The sequence below is a fragment of the Salvia hispanica genome, chromosome 5 (assembly GCF_029641045.1).
Source record: "Salvia hispanica isolate PSC_SH4W2 chromosome 5, Shi_PSC_v1, whole genome shotgun sequence".
NCBI lineage: Eukaryota > Viridiplantae > Streptophyta > Magnoliopsida > Lamiales > Lamiaceae > Salvia > Salvia hispanica.
The window spans coordinates 29,376,342-29,390,431 of NC_142696.1; the positions used below are offsets into that span (position 1 = coordinate 29,376,342).

General features: G+C 36.6%; 2 protein-coding genes across 2 annotated transcripts; both read right to left on the reverse strand.

The window, feature by feature from the left end:
- Positions 1-431: 431 nt before the first annotated feature.
- LOC125187681 (pectinesterase/pectinesterase inhibitor PPE8B-like) lies at positions 432-4,273 on the reverse strand. The gene is made up of 3 exons (XM_048084306.2): positions 3,963-4,273; positions 2,689-3,225; positions 432-1,216 (listed from the first exon to the last, which is right to left on the reverse strand). Exons 1-3 carry the CDS (start codon positions 4,252-4,254, stop codon positions 534-536), a joined length of 1,512 nt encoding a protein of 503 aa, XP_047940263.1. The 5' UTR covers positions 4,255-4,273; the 3' UTR covers positions 432-533.
- Positions 4,274-8,597: 4,324 nt separating this feature from the next.
- LOC125190779 (pectinesterase/pectinesterase inhibitor PPE8B-like) lies at positions 8,598-11,766 on the reverse strand. Its single transcript, XM_048088179.2, has 3 exons — positions 11,456-11,766; positions 10,252-10,788; positions 8,598-9,383 (listed from the first exon to the last, which is right to left on the reverse strand). The coding sequence occupies exons 1-3, from the start codon at positions 11,745-11,747 to the stop codon at positions 8,701-8,703; spliced, it is 1,512 nt and encodes a 503-aa protein (XP_047944136.1). The 5' UTR covers positions 11,748-11,766; the 3' UTR covers positions 8,598-8,700.
- Positions 11,767-14,090: the final 2,324 nt, after the last annotated feature.

The window sequence follows — 14,090 nt, forward strand, 5'->3', positions numbered from 1 at the left end:
CGACGTAATGAATATTCTTTTGTAATATTCAATAATGAAAATTCTTTTGGAATTTCATTAATAGGTTACGTATTAAGTAGCTCATTAATATTTGGATGACAATTTTGACTCATACTAGTATTAAAGAGTACTTCAATTTTCATCATTCATAGTTTTGATTCGTGTTAAGGAGCTAATACATCCAACTCTGTATATAAAGATAAAATGTACATTGATAATAATGAAAGTAAATACTATATTTATGATTCAATTATCTTTAATTTTAATATAAATTGATTTCTTCCCTTTATTCGAATAGGCTCTCTAACTGCAGCCTTAATAATTTCCTCCAAAGGCGGCATATATTGTCTTCAATCCAACCATTATAATATGTTGTGAAATGTGACATATACATAACATATTAATCAATGCTTCAATAATACAATGACACAAAACGAAATAGTCCATCTTTTTACTATAACAATAGAGAAGATCCAAATCAATTAATTGAAAGTGAATTAATCACAAAAAAATGATAATATTACTTAAAACATTCAATTAGTTAATCCAGCAATATACCTAACCCCAGTCGTAGGCAGCCAAGTATTCCCCACAATAAACTCCGCCACCGTGTACCTCTTCGCCTCATCCGTACCGTTCAAAACCCGATAACCGGGCCACTTAACACGGGCCCCTATTCCCGCCCCTGGCCCGTAATTCATATACTCTGCATAAAACAGAGTATCAAGCGCGAAATCGCCGTTCCACTCCAACCACCCTTCGGGCCTAATGCTGCCACCGATGTACGACTGCATCACCACTGTCCGAGAATACGATTTCCACGGCCTCCCGAGGTACGTTGGGATCGTAACCTCGGGCCCGGCTGAAATGTTGCAGAACTGGATCGAGAAGCCCGTTTCTTCGCTGGAATCCTTCCGGCCCTGTGCGGTGATAGTGTTCTTCTGATTGGGAAGGCCGTTCCGGGCCGTGATCTCGCAGTTCTGGAAAACGGCCTTCCCGTTGCCGAATATGAAGTCGACCGTGCCGCTGATCTTGCATTCGCGGTAGAATTGGCGCATCGAATGAGCGTATAATGTGTCTTGATATCCTCTGACATTGCAGCGGTATAGCACCGAGCGGTCGGAATCGGATCGATACGCCACCGCTTGGTGCTTTCCCGGGCCGGCTGTGTTCTCGAATGTAATATCGCGGGCTATGAATCCTTGCCCCTTTGCGGCTTCATTTGTTCCATGATCAAGGCTTGTTAGTAAATATGCTCATGAAATTAACTTTTAATAAAAGTAAAATATTACTCTCTCTATCCACCATTTAAAGAGTCATTTAGTCATTTTAGTTTGTCAAACATTTATAGAACTATTTATTTTATTTCACTAATATTTTACACTCATAATTCATTATAAAACTAATACTCCATATGTCCTGATATAGTCGAAGCATTTCTTTTGGCACGGAAATGAAGAAACTGAGGTGTTAAAGGTTAAAAAGGATAGTAAAATAAGAAAGAAAATGAAGTAAGTTAGAGAAAAAAAGAGTAAAGGATGAGAGAAGATATAGCTTTTGAAAAAAAAAAAGAAATAACTCAACTACGTTGAAACAATAAAAAAAATGAATACGACTCAACTACCTTTGGATGGAGGGAGTACTAAAAGTAGGTCTCACATTTCACTCACTTTCTCCCTTTATTTTTTTCTTCACAAAGTTAAACAATTTCTTAAATCTGTGCTGAGTCAAAATGACTGTTTAAATGGTGCATGGAGGGATTGAAGTATCTTATAAGGTTAGTTTATTACATCAAGTGATGTGAGTGTGTGACATGTCTACAATATTCTAAAATTTTGATTTTTGTCAAAATACAAGACTTTAGTATGTTAAAATTTATATATTCATTCCATTGTTAAAAATTCATGTGATAATATGAAATAAGACGTAACATGCATTTATATCCCTTTTTGAACATCCAAGGCGTGGAACAAAGATGTATGGGGACCATGTGAAGATGTGGAGTATTATATACAAGTGAATATGCAATATGTATACCATGTAAATTATACTACCTCCGTCCCCAAAATTTGCTACACTTTTGACCCGACATGGGTTTTAAGAAATGTAATTGAAAGTGAGTTGAAAAAGTTGGTGAGATGTGGGTCCTACTTTTAAAGTATTAGTTTTATAATAAAATGTGAGTAGGAATAAGTTAGTGGAATATAGGGTCCACTACCAAAAATGGTAAAAGTGAAGTGTATCAAATTTTCAGGGACAGACCAAAATGGTAATATGTATCAAATTTTCAGGGACAGAGGTAGTATAGTAGTATAGACATGCCACGAGACGTGTCCCAAAAATCTCTCTGTGAAACTTGGAAAAGCCAATCTTAAATGCACAGAATTAAATAGAAGTTGCAGTTAGTCAGATTAATGTAATTAATCGGTATATATAAATTAATAACTCAATCCCTTCGCCATTTATAAACTTATTTTGACTTGACACGAGTTTTAAGAAATTATTTAACTTTGTAAAAAGACATTAAAAAATGAGTTAGCGAAATATTAGTCTAACTCTATATACTAATTTTATAATAAAATATATGTGTAATGATTTAGTTGAATGGTAAAATTTATTTATATAAAATGGTAAAAAGCAGATAGGACTTCAAATCGTTGCAGTAATTAATAATAATGAGATTCTTACCAAATGTAGTAGAGCGGTAAGTAGTCCAGCCATCAACAAAGCTGCGATTACCAGAAATAACCGTCGCATCCATGCCGTCGCCGATCATCATTATGTTCCATTTCTTCTTCCCAATCTCCACATACTCCTCGTACACACCTCGCTTTATATATATAACGTATTTCCTGGTGCTATACTCTGGCGCTGCGCGGACTGCTTCCGCGACGCTGGTGAAGTTCCCAGTCCCGTCTGCAGCGACCACTGTGTCCGCAGTGGCGCTGTTGGCGGATTGGAGGAGTTTCCGGTCGTGGGATTTGATCCAGTGTGGAAATTGATCGCTGCTCGTCAATCTTCTACCGCCGCGGCCTGAATTGGACTTGACCATGGAGAGAAGATTGAGGACTAATGAGGTGACGTGGTCTAAGCTGCCGGAGACCAAGCTTTTTACGACGCCATTTGTGCCGTCAAATCCTTCTATGCAAGTGTCTTGATTCGTCAATGCTCCGCTCAGTAACGTCTTCACGTCGTCAATCACATTTCCGGTGCCGTTACTCTTCCCTATATAGTTTACAGTCACATTTTTTAAAATCAGTCACATTTATTTCACGCATATATATCATATGAGTTTACATGTCAATTGATCATCAATTTTCATGAGCAAAGATTTTTAAATTTCAAGGATCATTATATCCATGCAAATGTACTGATTCATTATCACTTTATTATTTAGTATTCCCTCCGTCCGTGAAATGTTGTCCACATTTGACTCGGCACGGTTTTTAAGAAACGTGACGAAGAGTGAGTGGAAAAAATTAGTAGAATTTAGGTTTCGCATCTATACATTAGTTGAAACGTGGGCTCCATTTACTAAAAATAGAGAAGAAGAAAAAAAGCAAAGTGGAAAACATTTCGCAGACGGACCGAAATGACAAAAAATGGACAACATTTTACGGACGGAGGGAGTATATTACAAATTTAGGGTAGCGATAATATGCAAATTGCATCTTTCCTACAAACTTCAAACTCTGATCTGGATCGTTGGATTTCAATATTTGATGTCAACAAATTATAAACAATGCCAACAGAAAAGGTCAACACAACGTCAATTAGTTGACAATGTTGATATTTTCCGTTGACGTTATTTGTCATTTGTTGACATCAAATCTTGAAATCTAACGGTACTGATCATAGTTTCGAGTTTGAACAATATAGAGAGTTTTCATTTGATTATATGTAATATGCCTAATTAAACAACTCTCATTTAAAAACAAAAAACTAAACTAAAACAACCTTACCATATGTATTAAGCGAAGCAGACAGGGCAGAGCTCAACTGGTCCATGGAAACGTCCATGAGTTCGAGGCAGTCGGAGACGGCATTGCTAAGCCGGAAGTCACCCACTTTTCCGGCAAACTTGGACACGATGGAGACCACCTTCTGCACTACACCAACAGTGGACTTCACCGTCCCAGAAAATTCCGAGACCGGAACTTTTAAACACGCCGATTCGCTCAAATCGCCACGCCCAACATCAGCCAAACACACCATTATCACCATCAACAGAGTTTTCCATAAACCAGAAGCCATTATAGTTTCTACAAGAAGAACTAATTAGCTTTTTTTTTGTTCCACTGTTTATCAAGGTATATATATAGATATATTTACGTACGTAATAGAATATTATTAATATTATACTAAATAGAAAAAGAAAAAAATGGAGTATAGGTGCCAGCGAAGGCCTCGCTTCTTTTTCTTTAAACCTTTCCAGGTTTGAGAACTAGTTTGTGAGGGCTTTTATTTCCTTCTAGTCTAAGTAGTCTATTTAAAATTGTGAGAATAACAATTTCGTTTTCCTGAATTTAATGTTTTAAATAAATTAAGCAAAAATCCAGTTAATTTAAATAACTAAAGGTTCGTGAGTAATCAAATGGAAATTAACCAAACCAGCTAGGATTTATTAAAAAGAAATAAAGAACTAGCTAAGCCAAACATCTAAGCACTAGAGTTTGTTGGCTTTTTAAACTTATCATATAGGAGTATTGAAATTATTTAATACAATAGAATTATGAAAATTTTTAAACATGAATTAGCTAGATTATAAGTCAAAAAATATGTGTTCAATTTACCTTAAGAACCATATATACCCCACTTTTATTTCCAGTGTTAATCTATGTTTTAGTTTTTCTTCGATTTGTTCTTTCTCTGGACATATTTAATTTTGCTAGGTGTTCAATTAGTATCAAATTGTGATTTATAATTGTTTTCTAGGATTTATCATTGTTGATCGTAACGGTTGGTTTTCCATAATTAAGATCTTATTGTTATTAAAATAACTAATTTGATTTGGTACACCAAAAAAAGGTGAGCAAAGGATCTTATAGGGCCGGGCTTAATCCCAATAATTCAAATTTTAATTGATATTTACGTTTAGATCTATAGTGATGTTATCCTAATAAGTTTAAACTTTTTGAAATACACTTTAGCACGGGCATTTCAACAGAGTTTCAAGAATAAATATGAAAAAATCTTGATATTTATTAACAAATGTAAATACAGTGCTTCTTAGTCTATATAAAAGTATATTTGACACGCAATTCACAAAAGTTTTGGGATCGAAAATATTTCTAAAAAATACTACTCCCTATATTACTACTATCTTTTAATAATGCAAAATGGAAAGACTCCCAAACCGAAGCATATGAATATATGATTCTAGCTCATATATAGGGAAATTTGCATCAAAATAGTGCAGAAGTAACATTAGGTGCAAAATGATTTGGACTTTTTACCACTTTTTAACTAATTTAAGTTGTAAATAATTGGGTGAACATGCATTCACGAACCTTTTTTCGATTCCTTTTCCACAATTTCTAGTTAAACGAAAGTAATTAGAAGAAAAAAAAAAGACTAGGAATGGCATGCAATTTGCAATGCGTAAACATTACAAAAAATTAGTGTTTTTCCAAAATTAATTGATTCCGAAACCTTAATCATGGATAGCAACGGTCCCCACGATTACGCGTTAACTAAAGCTAAGAGCATCCCCATCCGTGCTTTTAGCTAAGAGTATAGAGGTTGGCCCGGACCCACTTTTACTCCTTGTCCTTAGCTAAGAGCACAACACCCACATCCGTGCTCTTAGCTAAGGACAAGCTCAAGGGTCCTACCATTCTATTATTCAATTTAAATACTCCAATTATTAAAAACATTTCTACATTATAAAAATACATTAAAAAATAAAAATTACATAATTAAAATCCTAAAAAATAAAAAATTACATAATTAAAAAATAAAAAATAAAAATACATAATTAAAATCCTAGAAAATAAAAAATACATAATTAAAATCCTAGAAATTAAAAATTACACACGTGGAAGACTAGTCCTCTATCCCCAATTGCCTCTTGAGACCCCGGATCATTTGCTCATGTGTTGCAAGTTGATCCGGAGTCATCCGAGACGTATCGTTCATATAGAGTTGACTCAAGATGGCCCACAACGTGTTGTTCGGGGGTGGAGGAGGCACAAAGGGAGCGGGGGCGGCGGGGGCGGATGGAGTCGAGGCGCGACGGTGAGAGCGGTTGGCCGCCGCCTTCTTCCTTCCTTGCGGGCGGGAACTGCTCGGGCCAGCGTCGGGGCTACCCAAGTTAGCTCCGGCAAGCTGGGTAGCCACATCATCGGAGACGCCGTCGGATAGGGCAACCGACCTGGACCGTTTGCTGGAGGAGCTGGAGGAGGATGCTGCTATGCCGCCCCTATACTTCGGATGTTGGCGCCCCTCCTGCCAACAATCTAGGTACTTGAACGGTTTGAACTCCTCCCGTTGGTATGCCGCCAAGGCAGCAGTGATGATGTCAAGCTTGTTCGTGCCGCTCCCCGCCGACCCTCTTCCTGGAGGTAAATCCCCTGGAACTTCCCGATTGCCTCGTTACATCTGAAGATGCAATTGCGAACCATACAATCATTGCGATATATGGTTCCCGCCGGCCGGGTTTCATTGTAGAGGCGAGTGATGCGCCACCAATAAGTTTCTCCGGTTTGGTTCGTGCCGACGTCCGGATCTTCGGAGACTGCCAAGTAGGCTTTGAACATCACCATCATCTCACCCGGAGTGTACGCGGTGAGGGTGCCACGAACAGGAGGAGTAGGAACAGAAGTAGGAGTAGGAATAGAGCTCTGCTCCCTCCCGATCCGGGTTCGGGTGCCCACCCGAACCCGGGGGCGTTTAGGTCGTGCAACGGGTAAGGACGGTAGCCACCCGGAGCTTGCGAACCTTGAGTTTGAGGAGGGGCCGTAAATTGGGTTTCTGGACTATATCCGGCCTCGGAATCGAACCAATCGTGGTTCCAACCGCGATTGCCGGAGGGGTGATCGCCGGAGCCGGACATTGTGTAGTGTGGTGGGAATTTAGATGAGAGAGTATGAGGAAAAAAGATGAGAGAATGTAGATGAATGATGATAGAATAGATGAGAATGTGATTTTTTTTTTTGTGTTGAAGTGGGGGTATTTATAGATGAAAATGTGAATTTTGGGGAAAAAAAATTGAAAAATAAATTAAAAGTGGGTAGAAAACGGATATAATTTTTTGGGAAGTGGGAAAATATTTTTTTTTATTTAAAAACATTTTTTAAAATAAATTTTGAATTTTTAAAAAAAAAAAAAAAACGAATTTGCCACGTAGGGCTGCTCAGCGGCACGGACGGACGAGCTCCAGGGGTGGACGGACAATACCGTGCTCAGCGGCACGGACAGACGAGCAGCGTCCTTGCTACCGCTGCGGATGCTCTAATCTCTCCAGTTTTATTGAGAAAAAAAAACAAGTTTTTTCCTGCCTTTAATTCCCTACGAAGCTAGTGTATCAAATTAAAATTGAAATACTATAGTCAGTTGTTTTTCTTGTATCAGTTGCTGAAAGTCAAAGAAACTACTCCCTCCGTCAGATAATAGAGTCTTGTTTCTTGTTTTAATTTGTCCGCGAATAGTGGTTCCAGTTCATTTTTATAATAGTGATATGATCTCATATTTCGCCTACTCATTCCACTCACATATCATTTAAAATTAATACTACTATAAAGGTGGAACCCATATATCATTAATTTTTTGCCGTTCACTTTTTTTAATATTTCTTAAAATTAATATCATCGTGCAGTGACAAAGCCACATGAGGGCCAGGGGAGCCCATGGCCCCCCATCAATTTCATCGTTTACTATATTACATATACATATATCCATAATTCATGTATTAATAACTAGCATAGGTGGTTTACCATTCTGTCTTTGTCCCACCATGTTTAGAGTTAGAAGCGCCCCAAATCTTGTATATTGAATTTTTAGTTTAACAATGTTCATTTTTTATATTTATTACTCCTTAGTTTTTGCATCCATATATGTATCTTACACTAATATTGTTAGTAAGTCCAATTTTAAAGTTATTTCACACGTATTATTAATCTTTTTCATAGTCTCCACTTAGGTCCCAACGATTTTTGACGATGAAAACACAAAAAAATCTCACAACTATGAAAAGTAAATTGGGCCCCCCAATACTAAAATTTTAGCTTCACCACTGCCACTATGTAATGAGACTGCTGATATGTGAACTAAGACCTTAGAAAATCACTTAGCTAGTTTTTTAACTTATAGCATTGTGATTGAGTCCATGATTCATTGTAATCAACTCTAATACATTCAACTCTTTGTATAAAGATCAATTACACATTTATAATAATGAAAGTAAATAATATATTTATGATTCAATAATCTTTAATATTCATATATATTGAATTCTTTCCCTTTTTTATGAACAGGCTTTCTCACTGTAGCCTTAATAATTTCCTTCAAACTTCAAAGACATATATTCTATTCATTCCAACCATTATAATTTATAACATGTTATGGCATATAATCAAAGCTTCAATAATACTATGACACAAAACGAAATACTCCATGTTATTACTATAACAATAGATAAGACTCAAATCAATTAATAAAAAGTGAATTAATAAAAAAAAATGATAATTTTTCTTAAAATATTCAATTAGTCAATCCAGCATTATACTTAACCCCCGTCGCAGGCAGCCATGTATTTCCCGCAATAAACTCGGCCACCGTGTATCTCTTCGCCTCATCCTTACCGTTCAAAACCCGATAACCGGGCCACTTAACACGGGCCTCTGTTCCCGCCCCCGGCCCGTAATTCATGTACTCTGCATAAAACAGAGTATCCAGCGCGAAACTGCCGTTCCACTCCAACCACCCTTCGGGCCTAACTGCGCTGCTGATGTACGACTGCATCACCACTGTCCGAGAATGCGATTTCCACGGCCTCCCAAGGTACGTTGGAATCGTAACCTCGCGCTCGGCTGAAATGTTGCAGAACTGGATCGAGAAGCCCGTTTCTTCGCTGGAATTCCGCCGGCCATGTGCGGTGATAGTGTTCTTCTGATTGGGAAGGCCGTTCCGGGCCATGATCTCGCAGTTCTGGAAGACGGCCTCCCCGTTGCCGAATATGAAGTCGACCGTGCCGCTGATCTTGCATTCGCGGTAGAATTGGCGCATTGAATGAGCGTATAATGTATCCTGATATCCTCTGACATTGCAGCGGTATAGCACCGAGAGGTTGGAATCGGATCGATACGCCACCGCTTGGTGCTTTCGCGGGCCGGCTGTGTTCTCGAATGTTATGTCACGGGCTAAGAATCCTTGCCCATTTGCGGCTTCATTTGTTCCATTATCAAGGCTCGTTAGTAAATATATTAATGAAATTATGTGATATGTGTGTGACCTATCTATAATATTCTAAAATTTTTTATTTTCGTCAAAATACAAGATCATTTTAAAACATTTATATATTCATGCCACGGGATGGAATCAAATGAAAACTCTTTACATCGTACAAACTCCAAACTTTGATCTGGATGGTTAGATTTTAAAATTAATATCAACAAATGACAAATAACGTCAACAGAAAATGTCAACACGACGTCAACTGGTTGACAATGTATTGACATTTTATTTTGACGTTATTTGTCATCTATTGACAGCAAATCTAGAAATCTAACAGGTCTTATCATAGTGTGGAGTTTGTTGTAAAAAATACAGTATGTTGATTAACACTACCCTTCATTCTATTGTTAAAAAATCAAGACAATATGAAATACTCCATCTGTTTCCTCATTCCATTGTTGGAAAGAAGTGGCTTTTAAGAAATTATTTGACTTTAATTTATACTCCCTTCGTCCCGGCTAAGATGACACATTCCTTAGCTGGCACGGGATTTTAGGAGTAATTGGTTAATGTGTTTAATTGGAGAGAGAAAAGGTGGGTGGAAGTATTAAAATAGAGAGAGAAAGAAAGATGAATATTTTAATAGGGGTGGAAAAAAGTGGTTAAGTGTATTAATTGGAGAGAGAAAGTTTCCAAAAAAGAAAATGTGTCATCTTGGTTGGGACAAACTAAAAAGGAAAATGTGTCATCTTAAGCGGGACGGAGGGAGTAATAATTTAGTTAAATAGTGAAATCCACTTATGAAAAAAAAAACCAAATAGGACTTTAAATCGCAGAAATGAATGATGAGATTCTTACCAAATGTAGCAGAGTCGTAAGCAGTCCAGCCATCAACACAGCTGCGATTACCAGAAATAATCGTCGCATCGACGCCGTCGCCGATCATCATTATGTTCCATTTCTTCTTCCCGATCTCCACATACTCCTCGTACACACCTCGTTTGACGTATATAACGTATTTCCTGGTGCTATACTCTGGCGCTGCGCGGACCGCTTCCGCGACGCTGCTGAAGTTCCCGGTCCCGTCTGCAGCGACCACCGCGTCCGCAGTGGCGCTGCTGGCGGATTGGAGGAGTTTCCGGTCACGCGATTTGATCCAGCGTGGAAATTGATCGCTGCTCGTCAACCTTCTACCGCCGCCGCCGGAATTGGACTTGACCATGGAGAGAAGGTCGAGGACTAATGAGGTGACGTGGTCTAAGCTGCCGGAAACCAAGCTTTTTACGACGCCGTTTGTGCCGTCAAATCCTTCTATGCAAGTGTCTTGATTCGTCAATGCTCCGCTTAGTAACGTCTTCACGTCGTCAATCACATTTCCGGTGTCGTTACTCTTCCCTACATATTGTTTATAGGGAAGATTTTTAAGCAAACACGAGGGGTTATAATCAATATCGAACAAATTTCAAGTGCCGAACTGTCGAACCCGTCATTTTTAGTTTGTTTTAGGGAATTTTATAAAATCCGGATTTGAAAAATACGGATGTCATTTTTAGATCAGTTTAGGTCATGCTTACCATCATAACCTAAAAACAAGACTAGGAATGACGTCTGCATTGTCTAAAAATGACCTCCGGATGGGATTCTAGGGTTCTACAATAAGATTGAGTTTTGCATGTATCACAGCTGAATATTTTCATAAGCAAAGATTTTTAAATTTCAAGGATCATTACATCCATGCAAGTGTAGATCTGCAATCAGCATGTACTTTTTCTTACAAACTCCAAACTATGATCTGAACCGTTAGATTTCAAGATTCGATGTCAACAGATGATAAATTATGTCAAAAGAAAATGTCATCTCAATGTCAGTCGGTTGACAATGTTGACATTTTCCGTTGACGTTCTATGTTTGTTGACATCAAATCTTAAAATCTAACGGTCCACATCATAATTTGTAGTTTGTACAATATATAGAGATTTTGGATTTGATTATTGTCCCTAAAAATGTATGCCTAATTAAACAACTCTCCTTTGTAAAAAACATTACACTAAAACAACCTTACCATATGTATTAAGCGAAGCAGATAGGGCAGAGCTCAACTGGTCCATGGACACGTCCATGAGTTCGAGGCAATCGGAGATGGCATTGCTAAGCCGGAAATCACCCACTTTTCCGGCAAACATGGACACGATGGAGACCACCTTCTGCACTACACCAACGGTGGACTTCACCGTCTCAGAAAATTCCGAGACCGGAACTTTTAAACATGCTGATTCGCTCAAATCGCCACGCCCACCCTCAGCCAAACACACAACTATCACCATCAATAGAGTTTTCCATAAACCAGAAGCCATTATAGTCTCTAGAAGAAGAACTAATAAGCTTTTTTATTAGTTCCACTCTTTATCAAGGTATATATATAGATATATCTTCTGAATTTTATTAGTGTATTTACGTACGTAATAAAATATTTTTAAACTTTTCCATTTTTGAGAACTTGTTTTTGAGGGCTTTTATTTCCTTCTAGTCTAAGTAGTCTATTTAAAATTGTGAGAATAACAATTTCCATTGTTCTTGAATTTAATGTTTTAAATAAATTAAGCAAAAATCCAGTTAATTTTAACAACTAAAGATTCGTGAGAATTAGATGGAAATTAACCAACCCAGCTAGGACTTATTAAAATGAAATACAAAACTAGCTAAGCCAAACATCTAAGCACTAGAGTTTGTTGGCTTTTTACACTGATCATATATTGAAATTTTTTAATACAATAGATTATGAAAATTTTAAACATGAATTAGCTAGATTATAATAATTGTGGGTCAAAAAATATGTGTTCAATAATATCCCGTAAGAACATATACCCCACTTTTATTTCCACTGTTAATCAATGTTTTAGTTTTTCTTCGATTTGCTCTTTCTCTGGACATATTTAATTTTGCCAGGTATTGGAAATTAGGATATATAATTGTTTTTTAGATTTTATCATTATAGTTCAATGTTGTTGATCGTAACCGTTGCTTTTCCATAATTAAGATCTCATTGTTATTAAAAATAACTACTAATTTGATTTGGTACCAAAAAAAGGTAAGCAAAGGATCTTGTCTAATAAGTTTAAACTTTTTGAAATACACTTTAGCACGGGCATTTCAATAGAGTTTCATGAATAAAAATGGAAAAATCTTGATAAATCTAATAAATATAAATGTGGTGCTTCTTAGTCTATATAAAAGTATATTTGACACGCAACACTAATTTTTTGGGATAGAATATATTTCATAGAATAATAATGCAAAATGGGAAGACTCCCCTGCATTTGGATGCAAACCAAAGAATATGAATGCTATATGATTCTAGCTCATATATAGAGAAATTTGCATCAAAATAGTGCAGAAGTAACATTAGGTGCAAAATGATTTGGACTTTTTACCACTTTTTAACTAATTTAAGTCGTAAATAAATGGGTGTGAACATCCATGCACGAACCTTTTTTCGATTCCATTTCCACAATTTCCAGTTATAGACATAGAAGGCATGATAATAAAACGAAAGTAATTAGAAAAAAAAGAGAGAGAGAGAGAGAGAGACTAGGAATGGCATGCAATTTGCAATGCGTAAACATTACAAAAAATTAGTGTTTCCGAAACCTTAATCATGGATAGCAACGGTCCCCACGATTACGCGTTAACTAAAGCTAACTTTCTGATTCTCTCAATCTCTCCAGTTTTATTGAGAAAAAAACAAGTTTTTTCCTGCCTTTAATTCCCTATGAAGCTAGCGTACCAAATTAAAATTGAAATACTATAGTCAATTGTAGTATAATTTTCTTGTATCAGTTGCTAAAAGTCAAAGAAACTACATCCTCCGTCAGCTAATAGAGTCTTGTTTCATGTTTTTATTTGTCTACGAATAGTGTAGTTCCGTTTCATTTTTACTATAAATGATAAAATGGTCCCACATTTCACCAACTCATTCTATGCATATTTTATTTAAAACTAATATATATAAATGAGACTCATATACCATTAAATTTTGACCACTCACTTTTTTTAACATTTCTTAAAATATATGCCACCAAGAAATGAGAGCTAATGTGTGAACTTAGACCTTAGAAAGTCACGTAGCTATAAGTTTGTTAACTGGTACTTTTCGAGGAAGTTACACTTGTAGCATTGTGATTGAGTCCATGATACATTACTTTGAATCATTTCCGATTACATTTGGCAAGACTTTCTAACTTCTGTATATAATACTCCATCCGTACTTTAAAAATAGACAATATTTGCTATATGTTTCTTAAAGATAGAGTAGTTTTATTTATGAAAACTTTTTTTTTAATGAGATGGGTCATATTCTCCACTAATAATATTTCAATCATTTTTTTTATCTCTCTCTTACTTTACCAATCTTGTATTAAAACTCGTACATTTCAAATATTGTCTATTTTTTTTAAAATGGGGGGAGTATAATATGGCGATAGGGCATAGCAAGGATCATTCGATAAAATTGGATTTTGTACGTGTTTATAGGAATTGATTGATTTTTGTATACATTTGGCTATTAAAAGGACATTAATATCTTTTATTCTCTATAATTTGGTATTTTGACCATTTTATAAAGTTTTAAAAAAAAAGAGTTAAAAATAGGTGAAAATGAGTGAAAACGAGCGCATAGAATGAATTGGAGGCCAGCCATG